The sequence below is a fragment of the Tachyglossus aculeatus genome, chromosome 7 (assembly GCF_015852505.1).
Source record: "Tachyglossus aculeatus isolate mTacAcu1 chromosome 7, mTacAcu1.pri, whole genome shotgun sequence".
In the NCBI taxonomy this organism is placed as follows: domain Eukaryota; kingdom Metazoa; phylum Chordata; class Mammalia; order Monotremata; family Tachyglossidae; genus Tachyglossus; species Tachyglossus aculeatus.
In genome coordinates this window covers 6,667,742-6,684,615 of record NC_052072.1, presented here as the reverse complement: position 1 = coordinate 6,684,615, position 16,874 = coordinate 6,667,742, and the positions used below count along the sequence as shown (strand labels likewise).

At 46.4% G+C, this 16,874-nt stretch overlaps 1 protein-coding gene across 2 annotated transcripts in view; it reads left to right on the top strand.

The window, feature by feature from the left end:
* The window catches only part of C2CD6 (C2 calcium dependent domain containing 6), a 51,224-nt gene that overhangs the window by 15,043 nt on the left and 19,307 nt on the right, over positions 1-16,874 (top strand). For both annotated transcript variants that reach the window (XM_038749827.1, XM_038749828.1), the window contains exons 5-12: positions 1,209-1,328; positions 6,170-6,214; positions 7,646-7,714; positions 10,979-11,058; positions 11,960-12,103; positions 14,653-14,767; positions 16,086-16,167; positions 16,663-16,703. In XM_038749827.1, coding sequence (XP_038605755.1) covers positions 1,209-1,328; positions 6,170-6,214; positions 7,646-7,714; positions 10,979-11,058; positions 11,960-12,103; positions 14,653-14,767; positions 16,086-16,167; positions 16,663-16,703 — 696 coding nt within the window. The remainder of the gene's footprint in view (positions 1-1,208; positions 1,329-6,169; positions 6,215-7,645; positions 7,715-10,978; positions 11,059-11,959; positions 12,104-14,652; positions 14,768-16,085; positions 16,168-16,662; positions 16,704-16,874) is intronic.

The following is a 16,874-nucleotide window of genomic DNA, read 5'->3' as shown; positions in this document are numbered from 1 at the left end:
CCTACAATCCCGTCTCCTCCGAGAGGTCTTCCCTGACTAAGCCGTAACTTCCCTAGTCGCTCTCCCTCCCGAATTGCCCGCCGCTGGCGTCATAACCCCCTAAGCGCTTCCACTCACTCCAGCCCCACAGCACGTATATCCAGAGAAGCGGCGTGGCTCGGTTGAAAGAGTCCGGGCTTTGGAGTCGGAGGTCAGGGGTTCAAATCCCGGCTCCTCCAATTGCCAGCTGTGTGACTTTGGGCAAGTCACTTCCCTCTTCTGGGCCTCAGTGACCTCATCTGGAAAATGGGGATGAAGACTGGGAGCCCCAAGTAGGACAACCTGATCACCTTGTAACCTCCTCAAGCACTTCAAACAGTGCTTTGCACATAGTAAGCGCTTAATAAATGCCATTATTATTATTATTATTATTATTTGGAGTCAGAGGTCGTGGGTTCTAATCCTGGCTCCGCCACTTGTCAGCTGTGTGATTTTGGGCAAGTCACTTCACTTCTCTGGGCCTCAGTTCCCTCATCTGTAAAATGGGGATTAAGACTGGGAGCCCCCAACGGGACAACCTTGTAACCTCTCCAGCACTTAGAACAGTGCTTTGCACATAGTAAGCGCTTAATAAATGCTATTATTATTATTATTATTATTATTATTATTATTATTATTATTATTATTATTTGGAGTCAGAGGTCGTGGGTTCTAATCCTGGCTCCGCCACTTGTCAGCTGTGTGATTTTGGGCAAGTCACTTCACTTCTCTGGGCCTCAGTTCCCTCATCTGTAAAATGGGGATTAAGACTGGGAGCCCCCCGCGGGACAACCTTGTAACCTCTCCAGCACTTAGAACAGTGCTTTGCACATAGTAAGCGCTTAATAAATGCCATCATCATTATTATTATTATTACTATGGAATGGGAACTGTACTAAGCACTGGGGTAAGTACGATTTAATCAGATCAGACATAAACTCTGTCCCCCCTGGGGCTCTCAGTCTGAACGGGAGGGACAGTGGGTTTCGAATCTCCAATTTACAGCTGAGGAAACTGAGGCCCAGAGAAGCTAAGCGACTTGCCCAAGGTCACCGGATTAGAACCCAGGTCCTCTGACTCCCGGGGCCCGTGCACAGGGTCAAAGTTGATATTTCCATCTGTAGAATAACGCTCAACTGGGGCTCCCGCTCCCCGCCTCTTGCATTCCCACGCCTGCTCTCGGTGATTAGGTCCCCCGACGGCGAGAAGATGAGCGCAATAATATATTCGTGGAGCTGGTGGAAATTGAAAGTTCCGGAAACCTCCGACTGTTGGGATGTTTTAGCATTCACCTCTACGAAATCATCTGGGTGAGTAGCGGCGTAGTGGCCCGAAATCCCCCCGCCCTGGCCCAGCTGGGGTCCGGGCTCGCGCCCCTCTGAACTGGAAGCTCCTTGGTTTTTTTTTGTTTTGTTTTTATCGTATTTATTGAGCGCTTACTGTGTGCTGAGCACTGTACTAAGCGCTTGGGGAGTACAAGTTGGCAACATATAGAGACAGTCCCTACCCAGCAGTGGGCTCACAGTCTAAAAGAATGTGGGCAGGAAACTCATCTGCCTTCTCTGTTGTATTGGACCCGCATGGGCTGGGAGACAGAAACGTCCGGGTTCATTTATTCAGTCATATTAAGCAATTGCTGTGTGCGGAGCGCTGTACTGAGCGCTTAAGAAAGGATAATACAAGAATAAACAGGACATTCCCCACCCACAGCGAGCTTACAGTCTAGGGCGGGGCGACAGACATCAGTACAAATAAAGAAAATGACAGATATTTCCATAAGTGCTGTGGGGCTGGGAGCGGGGAAGTGGGAGTGGGCAAGGAGTCGGCGGCGGCGAGGCAGGCGAGAAAATAATAATGATTACAATGATGGCATTTATTAAGCACTTACTATGTGCATAAGCGCTGTGGGGCTGGAAGCGGGGAAGAGCCAAGGGAGCGAGTCAAGGTGATGCAGAAGGGAGTGGGAGATGAGGAAAAGTGGGGCTTAGTCTTGGAGGAGATGGGCCTTTGATAAAAGCTTTGAAAGGTGGGGAGAGTCATTGCCTGTCCGATTTGAGGAGGGAGGGCTTCCAAGGCCAGAGACAAGACGTGGGCGAGGAGTCGGTGGCAGTGAGGCAGGCGAGATAATAATAATAATAATAATAATGGCATTTATTAAGCACTTACTATGTGCATAAGTGCTGTGGGGCTGGGAGTGGGGACGAGCCAAGGAAGCGAGTCAGGGTGATGCAGGAGGGAGTGGGAGATGAGGAAAAGTGGGGCTTAGTCTTGGAGGAGATGGGCCTTTAATAAAAGCTTTGAAAGGTGAGGAGAGTCATTGTCTGTCAGATTTGAGGAGGGAGGGCTTTCAAGGCCAGACACAAGACTTGGGCGAGGAATCGGCGGCGGCGAGGCAGGCGAGATAATAATAATAATAATAATGATGGCATTTATTAAGCGCTTACTATGTGCATAAGTGCTGTGGGGCTGGAAGAGGGGAAGAGCCAAGGGAGCGAGTCAAGGGACTGGGAGATGAGGAAAAGTGGGGCTTAGTCTTGAAGGAGATGGGCCTTTGATAAAAGCTTTGAAAGGTGGGGAGAGTCATTGTCTGTCCGATTTGAGGAGGGAGGGCTTCCAAGGCCAGAGACAACACTTGGGCGAGGAGTCGGCGGCGGCGAGGCAGGCGAGATAATAATAATAATAATAATAATAATGGCATTTATTAGGCGTTTACTATATGCATAAGTGTTGTGGGGCTGGAAGCGGGGAAGAGCCTAGAGAGCGAGTCAGGGTGATGCAGGAGGGAGTGGGAGATGAGGAAAAGTGGGGCTTAGTCTTGGAGGAGATGGGCCTTTGATAAAAGCTTTGAAAGGTGAGGAGAGTCATTGTCTGTCAGATTTGAGGAGGGAGGGCTTTCAAGGCCAGAAACAAGACTTGGGCGAGGAGTTGGCGGTGGCGAGGCAGGCGAGATAATAATAATGATGGCATTTGTTAAGCGCTTACTATGTGCGTAAGTGCTGTGGGGCTCGGAGAGGGGAAGAGCCAAGGGAACGAGTCAAGGGAGTGGGAGATGAGGTAAAGTGGGGCTTAGTCTTGGAGGAGATGGGCCTTTGATAAAAGCTTTGAAAGGTGAGGAGAGTCATTGTCTGTCAGATTTGAGGAGGGAGGGCTTCCAAAGTCAGAGACAAGACTTGGGCGAAGAGTCGGCAGTGGCGAGGCAGGCGAGATAATAATAATAATGATGGCATTTATTAAGCGCTTACTATGTGCGAAGCACTGCTCTAAGCGCTGGGATGGAGGCCCGGTGAGAAGGTTAGCGGCAGCAGAGGAACAAAATCTGCCGGCTGGGTTGGAGAAGGAGAGGAGGGAGGTGAGGGAGGAGGTGTTTGAGTGCTTGAAAGCCGATGGTGAGAAGTTCTTGTGTGGTAAAGACAGGCAACCGCTGGAGTTGTTTGAGGAGGCGGGTGGCGTGTCCTGAACCTTTTTCTGTAGAAATGCAAATGCAGTAGCATGCTATAGTCGATGGAGCCTGGGCTTGGGAATCAAAAGCTCCTGGGAGCTAATCCCCACCCCGCCACTTGTCTGCTGTGTGGCCTTGGACAAGTCACCTCACTTCTCTGGGCCTCGGTTCCCTCATCTGTAAAATGGGGGTGGAGACGGGGAGCCCCCCGTGGGACAGGGACTGTGTCCAGCCCGGTCGGCTTTTATCCACCCCAGAGCTTAGTACGGTGCCTGGCATATAGTAAGCACTTAATAAATGCCATCATTATTATTATTATTATTATCAGCGTGGCTCAGTGGAAAGAGCCCGGGAATGGGTCACTGAGCCATGGAATGGGTCCGACGGGCACGTGGAGTGGGGTGGCTTTTCAAAAGAGGCAGCAGACAGTCTTTTTGACTGTGAGCCCACTGTTGGGTGGGGACTGTCTCTATATGTTGCCAACTTGTACTTCCCAAGTGCTTAGTACAGTGCTCTGCACACAGTAAGCACTCAATAAATGCGATTGATTGATTGATTGATTGATTGAGAGCTGCTGCTTCCACAGTAAGCAGCATGACCTAGTGAATAGAGCACGGGCCCGAGAGTCAGAAGATCTGGGTTCTAATTCCGGCTCCGCCACGGGTCCGCCGGGTGACCTTGGGCAAGTCATTTCACTTCTCCGGGCCGCAGTTACCTCTTCTGTAAAAAGGAGATTGAATCCTCCTCTCTCCCACTTAGGCTGCGAGCTTCATGGGGGACAAGGGATGGTCTCCAACCTGATTCCTCCAACTCCTCCAGGAGGCCTTCCCAGACTGAGCCCCTTCCTTCCTCTCCCCCTCGTCCCCCTCTACATCCCCCCATCTTACCTCCTTCCCTTCCCCACAGCACCTGTATATATGTTTCTACATATTTATTACTTTATTTATTTATTTTACTTATACATATCTATTCTGTTTATTTTATTTTGTTAGTATGTTTGGTTTTGTTCTCTGTCTCCCCCTTCTAGACTGTGAGCCCGCTGTTGGGTAGGGACTGTCTCTATATGTTGCCAACTTGTACTTCCCAAGCACTTAGTACAGTGCTCTGCACACAGTAAGCACTCAATAAATACGATTGATTGATTGATTATCTTTTATTTCCCCCGATGCTTAGTACAGTTTCTGGCTCACGGTAACTGTAGCTTGCTCTCCCTTCTAAGTCGCCTCTGTACTTCAATCAGTGACTTTTTGACATTTGCTACTCACCCCAACCCCAACCCCACAGCACTTAGGTATGTAACTTTAAATTCTATATCATAAATTACTTTTTTATTCTCATTAATGCCTGTCTCCCCCTCTGGACTGTAAACTCGTTGTGGGCTGGGAACATACCTGCTAATTCTGTTGCATTGTGCTCTCCCAATCAATCAATCAATCGTATTTATTGAGTGCTTACTGTGTGCAGAGCACTGGGAAGTACAAGTTGGCAACATATAGAGACAGTCCCTACCCAACAGTGGGCTCACAGCAATTAGTACAGTGCTCTGCACATAGTAAGCGCTCAATGAATGCAACAGATGGACTGATTGAACCACTTAAAAGTACTGCTATAATATTGTCGTTATTATTATTGATAGAAAATTCAACATGCAACCTTTTTCTTCCCGTCTTTTAGATACACTGTACGCTTGCCATCGCTATATGTTGCCAACTTGTACTTCCCAAGCATTCAGTACAGTGCTCTGCACACAGTAAGCGCTCAATAAATACGATTGAATTGAATTTATTCATTCATTCATTCATTCAATCGTATTTATTGAGTGCTTACGGTGTGCACAGCACTTTACTAAGTGCTTGGGAAGTACAAGTCGGCAACATATAGAGACGGTCCCTCCCCAGCAGCGGGTTCACAGTCTAGAAGGGGGGGAGACAGACAACAAAACAAAACATATTCACAAAATAAAATAAATAGAAATTTAAAGACGTTTCTCCTCAGGGGGAGATATCTTGTGATGTGTTGTGCCAAAAAAGGACATATTCGACCCACAGTAGCCCTCCTGTTTTCCTATTGCCGATAGTCTCTCAAATTTGCCGTCGACCATACAACTGAAATAAGGATTTTAAGCTAACATTATACTCTAGAGATTTTTTTAGACATACTCTCGATAAAATGACAGTTTGCAAGTCATTTTTTTAATATTTAAAAACTATTGTGGTTAATTAAAATTAAACATATTTAATGTTTTAATATTTTGATAATCCAGTCCTGAAAATTACAAAGGCGCTCGATAAATACAATTGAATGAATGAATGAATGAAAGGAATTCAAACGTCACTTTGGCCTTCATTCATTCATTCGATCGTATTTATTGAGCACTTACGGTGTGCAAAGCACTGTACTAAATGCTTGGGAGAGTTCAATACAAAGATAAACAGACACATTCCCTGCCCACAGCGAGCTTACAGTCTAAAGGGGGAGACAGGTATTAATATGAAGGAATAAATAAATAAGTGCCCAAAAGCCAGCATTTTTATGCTTGTCAGTCGACTAAGTTGCACGTGTGCTTTTAAAAAATGATATTTGATATATGTCATTATAACCTGTGGGTTTAGCATTTTAAGCTAATATGGCTAACATTCTCTGCCAGTGTACGTAAATGGGTGATTTTTTTTGTTCAAAGATTCCCTTCTTTCTCTTCTGTTTATTTCTCAGAAAGGCAGCTTCACTGAAGAATTTGAAATGAAGGCGAGAAATCTGGTAGGAATTCTGACTGAAACTTTCACGAAGAAACCTATAAAAATAGATTTTGCCCTTGATTTTGCCCACCCGGTCAATATAACCTAAACGGTAACTTCGAAGAAATACTGAGTGCCCTGTTTCTGGGATGACGGCTGCATATTTGAATAATATCTTCCACATTTCTCCCGAATAACTTCTCAGGGATGGAAACGGCTTAAAATTACTATCCGTGCCCTGTTTTTTCCATGAAAAGTTGCAGTCTATAAGGTGCATACGGTTGCTGCGGAAGTTTGGTGACAGTTATGTCAAGAGACTAAAATCAAAAAATGAACGCTAGGAACAAAGACAGCTCACTGCGGGCAGGAAACACGTCTGCCAACACTGTTATATTGTATATTCCCGAGCACTTAGTACAGTGCCCTGCGCGTAGTGAGCACTCGGTGGATACCATCATCATCATCATCATCAGTCGTATTTATTGAGTGTTTACTATGTGCAAAGCACTGTACTAAGCGCTTGGGAAGATACCACTGATGAGAAGGAGGAGGATGTTTATTGTGATGCCCCACAAATGGACCCCATTTTCAAGATGAGGTCACTGAGGCCCAGAGAAGTGAAGCGACTTGCCCAAGGCCAGTGCTTAACGAATACCATAATTATTGTAATTTTTACTACAATATAACAATAAACAGACACATTTCTTGCCCACAGTACATTTACAGTCTAGAGGGGGAGGCAGACATTAATGTGAATAAATAGATTGGATTCACCCCAGGCTCCTCTGGAGGCTTGAAAGCTCAGCTCAGCTCCCGTCCACGTGTTTTGTTTTGTTTTGTTGTCTGTCTCCCCCCGTGAGCCCGTCATTGGGTAGGGACTGTCTCCGTATGTCGCCGACTTGTACTTCCCAAACGCTTAGCACAGTGCTCTGCACACAGTAAGCGCTCAATAAATCCGACCGAATGAACGGGAACACACAGCGTATTGTGGACAAGTGTCAGTCGCCCCTACTTTCTGGTTGACAGCTCTCTCACCCCACACTTCCATTTCCACGCAGAGGAGCAGCGTGGCTCAGTGGAAAAAGAGCCCGGGCTTTGGAGGCAAAGGTCATGGATTCGAATCCCGGCTCCACCCCATGTCAGCTGTGTGACCTTGGGCAAGTCACTTAACTTCTGAGCCCCAGTTCCCTCATCTGTCAAATGGGGATTAAGACTGGGAGCCCCACGTGGGACAACCTTGTATCCCCCCAGCACTTAGAGCAGTGCCTTGCACATAGTAAGCGCTTAACAAATGCCATTATTATTATTATTATTATTATTATTATTATTATTATTATCATTATTATTATTATTATTATTATTATTATTATTATTATTTTCCCAATCCCACGCACCTTTCCAAATGTGGGCTGTCAGTGCCTGCCCCTAAAACCAAACTCTTTTGCCTGTTTAGGTTTTCTGCAGGGTGGAGGTAGCGTTTATGTTCTCCTATGGAAACTTTGGATATGGCTTTTCCCACCAGGTGAGTTTTCCTCTTGGATTCTCCTATGCGGTCATCCCGTTTGGCCTTGGAACCACTGGATCTTTCACTTGTTTTCTCCACTCTCTAAAATGCTTATCCGCTGGTGATATTTCTCAGGTAATATCACCTGAGTAGGTGACATTATCTTGCTCCATCTCAGCCTGGCCTAGCGGCAAGAGCCCGAGCTGGGGAATCAGAAGCCACGGGTTCTAATCCCGCCTCCGCCACTTGTCTGCCACGTGACCCTGGGCAAGTCACTTCACTTCAGAGAAGCAGCTTGGCTCAATGGAAAGAGCCCGGGCTTTGGAGTCAGAGGACACGGTTCAAATCCCGGCTCCACCAATTGTCAGCTGTGTGACTTTGGGCACTTCTCTGGGCCTCAGTTCCCTCACCTGTAAAATGGGGATGAAGACTGTGAGCCCCCTGTGGAACAACCTGATCACCTTGTAACCTCCCCAGCACTTAGAACAGTGCTTTGCACATAGTAAGAGCTTAATAAATGCCATCATTATTATTATTATTCACTGGGCCTCAGTTCCCTCATCTGTAAAATGGGGATTAAGACTGTAAGCCCCCTTGGGACAACCTGATCACCTTGTAACCTCCCCAGCGCTTAGAACAGTACTTTGTGAGAAGCAGCGAGGCTCAGTGGAAAGAACACGGGCTTTGGAGTAAGAGGACACGGGTTCAAATCCCGGCTCCGCCCATTGTCAGCTATGTGACTTTGGACAAGTCATTTCACTTCTCTGTGCCTCAGTTACCTCATCTGTAAAATGGGGATGAAGACTGTGAGCCCCCCGTGGGACAACCTGATCACTTTGTAACCTCCCCAGCGCTTAGAACAGTGCTTCACACATAGTAAGAGCTTAATAAATGCCATCAGTATTATTATTCTCTGGGCCTCAGTTCCCTCATCTGTAAAATGGGGATTAAGACTGTAAGCCCCCATGGGACAACCTGATCACCTTGTAACCTCCCCAGTGCTTAGAACAGAACTTTGTGAGAAGCAGCGAGGCTCAGTGGAAAGAATACAGGCGTTGGAGTTAGAGGACACGGGTTCAAATCCCGGATCCACCTATTGTCAGCTGTGTGACTTTGGGCAAGTCACTTCACTTCTCTGAGCCTCAGTTCCCTCATCTGGAAAATGGGGATGAAGACTGTGAGCCCCCTGTCTGTTCACCTTGTAACCTCCCCAGCGCTTAGAACAGTGCTTTGCACATAGTAAGCGCTTAATAAATGCCATTATCATTATCATTATTACCCCAACAGTGCCTGGAACATAGTAAGCGCTTATATACCATGAAAAGGAAAGCACTTAGTGAATACCACTATCATCAGCATTAGTATCTGAACCTGTGCTTCACTGTCCAAGAAGGTAGACCTGCCCGTTGTAGGATGTTTTAGGTGATATTTTAGTCTGAACAGTTTCATTAAGGATGGAGAGTTGATTGAAAGTGCTTAGTACAGTGCTCTGCACACAGTAAGCGCTCAGTAAATACGATTGATTGATTGAAAGCGAATGAAATCGGACTTCGGTAAGTACTGTAAGGGGAGTGTCGTAGCCCCTGGTTTGGGTGACCGCCTTTATCGGTGTGGTCCACATTGAAGATTGGCCAGGGTTCGTGGGCGTGCTTGCGTGCGGGTGTGTGTTTGTCGCTTTCTTTCCATTTTCTGCCCACTGATTCTTCTCCATAATAATAATAATAATAATAATAATAATAATAATAATAATAATGGCATTTATTAAGCGCTTACTATGTGCAAAGCACTGTTCTCATACTAACAATGGCATTTATTAAGCGCTTACTATGTGTAAAGCACTGTTCCAAGCGCTGGGCAGGTTACAAAGTGATCAGCTTGTCCCACGGGGGGCTCACAGTCTTCATCCCCATTTTACAGGTGAGGTAACTGAGGCACAGAGCGGTTAAGTGACTTGCCCAAAGTCACACGGCTGACAATTGGTGGAGCTGGGATTTGAACCCCTGACTCCAAAGCCCGGGCTCTTTCCACTGAGCCACGCTGCTTCTCCATGAGTGACTTGTACTTCCCAGGCGCTTAGTACAGTGCTCTGCACCCAGTAAGCGCTCAATAAATACGATTGATTGAATGAGGATAATTGGGAGTACCTCGTATTTGACTTTGGGATGATATGAGGTATCTCCATGGCGGTCCTTGCATCATAGGGAAGTGTTTTGGGGACAGTGAGAATCCGGATGGATTTCAATAGCTGCTGCCTCGTCTAGGATAATCCGGGAATGACGAGCCTGGAGTCATTTATCTCACCTTAATCCTGTCCTATATAATAATAATGATGGCATTTATTAAGCGCTTACTATGTGCAAAGCACTGTTCTAAGCAGCTGGAGAGGTTACAAGGCGATCAGCTTGTCCCCCAGGGGACTCACAGTCTTAATCCCCATTTTCCAGATGAGGTAACTGAGGCTCAGAAAAGTGAAGTGACTTGCCCAAAGTCATACAGCTGACAAGTGTGAAGAAGTGTGGAGAAGCAGCGTGGCCCAGTGGAAAGAGCCTGGGCTTTGGAGTCAGAGGTCATGGGTTCAAATCCCGGCTCCGCCAATTGTCAGCTGGGTGACTTTGGGCAAGTCACTTCACTTCTCTGGGCCTCAGTTCCCTCATCTGTAAAATGGGGATGAAGACCCCCATGGGACAACCTGATCACCTTGTAACCTCCCCAGCACTTAGAACAGTGCTTTGCACAGAGTAAGCGCTTAATAAATGCCATTAAAAAAAAAGTGGGATTTGAACCCATGACCTCTGACTCCAAAGCCCGGGCTCTTTCCACTGAGCCACGCTGCATATTCCCTCCTATAGTCACTGATCCCAGACTCATCCCTGTCCCCAGGGATCGACCTGGGCGAGGGAAATGGGCCTTTTGATGGCTTTCCGAAACCGCCCCCAAATTTTGGTTTCAATTAAGTTGGGCCTAGGAGAAGTATCCCTGTTTATCATCACAAAACCCTCCAGTGATGGTGTTTCCTAATATATCTCAAGGTAAACTTCCCAGCCGCTTTTGCCAACCAGATCTTGGGAGATTTGACCTGTACTAAGTCAATTTGTACTTCCCAAGCGCTTAGTACAGTGCTCTGCACACAGTAAGCGCTCAATAAATACGATTGATGATGATGATGATGATGATTGCGTAGAACTAAAGCACCGCGTGGAAGCTGCGGTTCCGAGGCTTTTTTTTCTCAGAAAACGCGCGTCACGTCTAACTCTAGTTCCCGACTATCATTTCTTTTTCCAGTTGAAACCATTCCCGAAACTAATGGAGCCGTCCATGTTTATCCGGGTTCCACCGCCCCTCGAGAGAGCGGACCCCCTGATGTGAGTAAGGGCTTAATAAAACTACTTTCCCGATCCACAGTTCATTCCCAAGGTTGAGGCAGATTTCACATCATTCGGCAAATGCTCTGTCTCCCCCTTTTAGACTGTGAGCCCACTGTTGGGTAGGGACCGTCTCTATATGTTGCCAACTCGTACTTCCCAAGCGCTTAGTACAGTGCTCTGCACACAGGAAGCGCTCAATAAATACGATTGATGATTGATGAGGATGATCAATCGAAAGTACTTATTCAGTGTTCGGAGGGCGCAGAGCTCCATATTAAGCGCTTGGAAGAGTACATATACATGTTTGTACATATTTATTACTCTATTTATTGATTGATTTATTTTACTTGCACGTATCTATTCTATTTATTTTATTTTGTTAGTATGTTTGGTTTTGTTCTCTGTCTCCCCCTTCTAGACTGTGAGCCCACTGTCGGGTAGGGACTGTCTCTATATGTTGCCAACGTGGACTTCCCAAGAGCTTAGTACAGTGCTCTGCACACAGCAAGCACTCAATAAATACGATTGATTGATTGATTGATAGTACAGTGCCCTGCACGCAGTAAGTGCTCAATAAATATGCTCGATCCCTCTCCATCCCCGCCGCCTTACCTCCTTCCCTTCCCCACAGCACCTGTATATATGTATATATGTTTGTACGGATTTATTACTCTATTTATTTTACTTGTACATATCTATTCTATCTATTTTATTTTGTTAATATGTTTGGTTTTGTTCTCTGTCTCCCCCTTCTAGACTGTGAGCCCGCTGTTGGGTAGGGACCATCTCTATATGTTGCCAACTTGGACTTCCCAAGCGCTTAGTCCAATGCTCTGCACACAGTAAGCGCTCAATAAATACGATTGATTGATTGATTGTAAGCGTTGGTGTTTTGCAGGAACGTTATCATGCCCCAGCCCGTAGAATACCCGGCGTTCTTATCTGCAGATTTGAAGGTGACCATCGGGACCCCTGACAAAGAGAACCAGATTTCCACCAAGTGTGTGCAGCTCGAAAAACTTCAGCAACCACCCCGAGAAAGGCAAGAAGCGGGTCTCCTTTCACGTTTTCCGGGCCTCTCACGGGGATCGCTGTATCAATCAATCAATCAATCAATCAATCGTATTTATTGAGCGCTTACTGTGTGCAGAGCACTGGACTAAGCTGCAGACCGAGACTGTGAGCTCGTCTCTAGACCGTAAGCTCGTGGTGGGCAGGGTGTCTCCCGATGCCGTTGGATCGTCCTCTCCCAGGTGTGCAGTACAGTGCTCTGCACTCAGTAAGTACTCAACAGATGCGACCGATTGATCGCTTGAGTGCTTACTGCACTCAACTCCCAGGTGTTTAGTACAGTGCTCTGCATGCAGTAAGCACTCAAGCGATCGATCGGTCGCATCTGTTGAGCACTTACTGAGTGCAGAGCACTGTGCTAAGCGATTGGGTGGGCTGAGCCCCCAATCAATCAATCAATCGTATTTATTGAGCGCTTACCATGTGCAGAGCACTGTACTAAGCGCTTGGGAAGTACAAGTTGGCAACGTATAGAGATGGTCCCTACCCAACAGTGGGCTCACAGTCTAGAAGCCCCAGACTAAGCCCCCTCCTTCCTCTCTCCCGCCTTACCTCCTTCCCCTCCCCACAGCACCTGTATATAGGTTTGTACAGATTTATTACTCTATTTATTTTACTTGTACATATTTATTCTATTTATTTTATTCTGTTAATATGTTCTGTTTTGTTGTTTGTCTCCCCCTTCTAGACTGTGAGCCCGCTGTTGGGTAGGGACCATCTCTATATGTTGCCAACTTGGACTTCCCAAGCGCTCAGTAAATGCAGTAAGCGCTCAATAAATATGACTGAGTGAATGAATGGTAGATGCATCCCTTGCCCACAGTGAGCTTACAGTCTGGGGTGGGTGGGGCACAGACATTAATAGAGATAAAAGAATTAAGGATATGTACCGGAAATGCTTTTGGTTTGAGGGCTTGGGTTGAGGCTGGGGTAAGTCGTTTAAATTCATTCATTCATTCAATCGTGTCTATTGAGCGCTTACTGTGGGCAGAGCACTGTACTAAGCGCTTGGGAAGTCCAAGTCGGCAACATCTAGAGACGGTCCCTACCCAACAGCGGGCTCACAGTCTAGAAGGGGGAGACGGACAACGAAACAAAACATATTAACAAAATAGAATAAATATGGACAAATAAAATAGAGTAATAAATCTGTACAAACATATATACAGGTGCTGTGGGGAGGGGAAGGAGGTAAGAGGGGGGATGGGGAGGGGGAGGAAAATGGGAATTATGACTGTGAGCCCCACGTGGGTCAACCTGATCACCTTGTAACCTCCCCAGCGCCTAGAACGGTGCCCTGCACATAGGAAGCGCCCAATAAATGCCATCACCATTATTATTATTCTCTGGGCCTCAGTTATCTCATCTGTAAAATCCAAGTGCGAGGGCAACGCAGAGGGAGTGGGAGAAGAGGAAAGAGGGGCTTAGGCTGGGAAGGCCTCTTGGAGGAGGTTCCAAGTGAAAACGGACCCGACAAGTGGCTCCGCCAATTGTGATTTGTGGGACTTTGGGCAAGTCACTTCACTTCCCTGTGCCTCAGTTCCCTCATCTGGAAAATGGGGATGAAGAATGTGAGCCCCCCGTGGGACAGCCTGATCACCTTGTATCCTCCCCAGTGCTTAGAACAGTGCTTCGCACATAGTAAGCACTCAACACATGCCATCATTATTATTATCATTTAATTCTTTTATCCTGTTAATGTCTGGATCCCACTCTAGACTGTAAGCTCACTGTGGACCAGGAATGCATCGACCAACTCTTTTGTACTGTACTCTCCCAAATCCATCATCATCATCATCATCATTATTATTATTATTATTCTTAGCGAGAAGCAGCGTGACTCAGTGGAAAGAGCACAGACTTTAGAGTCAGAGGTCGTGAGTTCAAACCCCGGCTCTGCCAATTGCCAGCTGTGTGACTTTGGGCAAGTCACTTCACTTTGCTGTGCCTCAGTTCCCTCATCTGTAAAATGGGGATGAAGACTGTGAGCCCCCCGTGGGACAACCTGATCACCTTGTAACCTCCCTAGCTCTTAGAACAGTGCTTTGCACATAGGAAGCGCTTAATAAATGCCATTATTTATTAATAAAGTTATTATTATTCATTCATTGTCATATTTATTGAGCGCTTACTGTGTGCAGAGCACTGTACTAAGCGCTTGGGAAGTCCAAGTTGGCAACATATAGAGACGGTCCCTACCCACCAGTGGGCTCACAGTCTATAGAAGGGGGAGACAGAGAACAAAACACAACATGTGGAAAGGTGTCAGGTGGTCAGAATAAATAGAAATAAAGCTAGTTAATAATAATAATGATGATGGCATTTATTAAGCGCTTACTGTGTGCAAAGCACTGTTCTAAGCGCTGGGGTAGATACAGGGTAATCAAGTATTATTATTAATAAATACAATTGAATGATTCACCCAACAGTTGAGCATCGCGGCTCCTTCGTCAGTCTCTGTGACGCTCCCGCTCCCGTCTGCCCATTTGCTACAGACTGAACGGACTTCCTCTCTTTCAGGCTGGGAAAAATGAAAAGTGAATATCGCAGTCTGAAGACCTGGGACGAGAAGGCAAATTATCTAGACAGGATTCTCATTATGAAAGCCGGACCGCTCTCACAAGGAATAAGCAAGGTGATGAAAAGAATGTCTTCTCCCACCGGCCTTTCGATCAATCAATCAATCAGTCGTATTTATTGAGCGCTTACTGTGTGCAGAGCACTGGACTAAGCGCTCGGGAAGTACAAGTTGGCAACATATAGAGACGGTCCCTACCCAACACCGGGCTCACAGTCTTTACCGTGGAAGGAGAAAGGTGTGGAGGACTGAAGGTAATTTTCGGGAGTCCTGCATCCAATCCGGACCTTCTTCAGGCTGATTTTGAAGGCCCATTCCATCCGGAGGAATTTAGCGGTCTGTATATATGTTTGTACATATATAGTAAACGCTTAGTACAGTGCTCTGCACACAGTAAGCGCTCAATAAATACGATTGATTGATTGTACATATTTATTACTCTATTTTATTGTGTTAATATGTCTGGTTTTGTTCTCTGTCTCCCCCTTCTAGACTGTGAGCCCACTGTTGGGTAGGAACCGTCTCTATATGTTGCCAACTTGGACTTCCCAAGCGCTTAGTACAGTGCTCTGCACACAGTAAGCGCTCAATAAATATGATTTGATTGATTGATTGATAAACTTGGGCGGTTGATGATGACGAGGATGAGCGGGGATGGAAATTTTAGTCGTCACGGAGAGTTTCAGCTTAATAACTGGGCTGAACAAAGCGTGACCCTCCTCATCCCCCCCCAAGAAACCTATGAAGAGGACCCCCTGCTCCCACTCAGGGAACTCTTGGGACTCTCTTCTAGAGAAGCAGCGTGGCTCAGTGGAAAAGAGCCCGGGCTTTGGAGTCAGAGGTCGTGGGTTCAAATCCCGGCCCTGCCACTTGTCAGCTGTGTGACTTTGGGCAAGTCACTTTGCTTCTCTGGGCCTCAGGCACCTCATCTGGAAAATGGGGATTAAGACTGTGAGCCCCATGTGGGACAACCTGGTCACCTTGTAACCTCCCCAGCGCTTAGAACAGTGCTTTGCAGATAGTAAGCGCTTAATAAATGCCATCATTATTATTATTATTATTATCTTTTTCCCTCCCCCGGATATCCCATCTCCCTTCTGGATGACCCAACTTCCTTCTCCTCCTCCCCACCGCTCACCCTGCCATGGTTCCCACCCTGCCATACTGGCATAAATCCAGTCGCTCACTCCTGCTTCTAGATGTGCCAGAGATCTGGTCCATGGCGACTGTGCCCCCCACCCCCATCCCAGAACTCAAAGAGGGCCAAAAAACCAAAAACGGGAAGAAATCCGTTGGGACCGGGGCCTCCCCCAGCTATTTTGACCAGCAAGAAAATCCCTCTCATTCTGTCGGGTCCGTTTTCCTTCGGTTCTAGGAGTGTCGCTTCCCGGGCATAGTCGAAAGCATCAGTTACTTTCCGACTTTTGAAGCGGGGAGCGTCTCTTCGATGTCATCAGGTTTGGAGACCGATTTCACTCTCTAAGCTAGTTGTACAAATCGGCGTCGGCCAGGGAGGAGATCGAAGGCTTTGCTTTAAATAAATGGCAGATTTCGCCGTGAGGTGATTTGTTGTAAACTTTATTCAAGTTCATAGGAGGTCAGAATTCAGGGGAAATCGTATCTGGGTGCGTATGCTCTACACTTTACCTTTATGTTGCCAACTTGTACTTCCCAAATGCTTAGTACAGTGCTCTACACACAGTAAGCGCTCAATAAATACGGTTGATTGATTGATTGATTGATTTACCTCTTTTTCAAATCCCTGGGAAAACATAAAGGATCTGAATATTAATATATTATTATAGAGTAATACATCTGGACAAACATATATACAGGTGCTTTGGGGAGGGGAAGGAGGTGTGGGGGGGATGTGGAGGTGGAGAGGAAAAAGGGGGCTCAGTCTGGTTTCAAGAATTTAAACTGTTTCCACTTTTTCTTTTGTCATCCATCAGAAGCCAGTGAATTAGAGGAAGAGCTCACTTTTCTGAATGAGGTAAAAGGCTCTTGCTTCAAATAAAAAGTTTGCTTATTTGTTCTTGGAGAGAGAGAGAGAGAGAGAGAGAGAGAGAGAGAGAGAGAGAGAGAAAGAGAGAGACATATATATACATGTCTATATATATATATGCGTATGTATATGTACATATATGTGTGTGTGTATATTTAT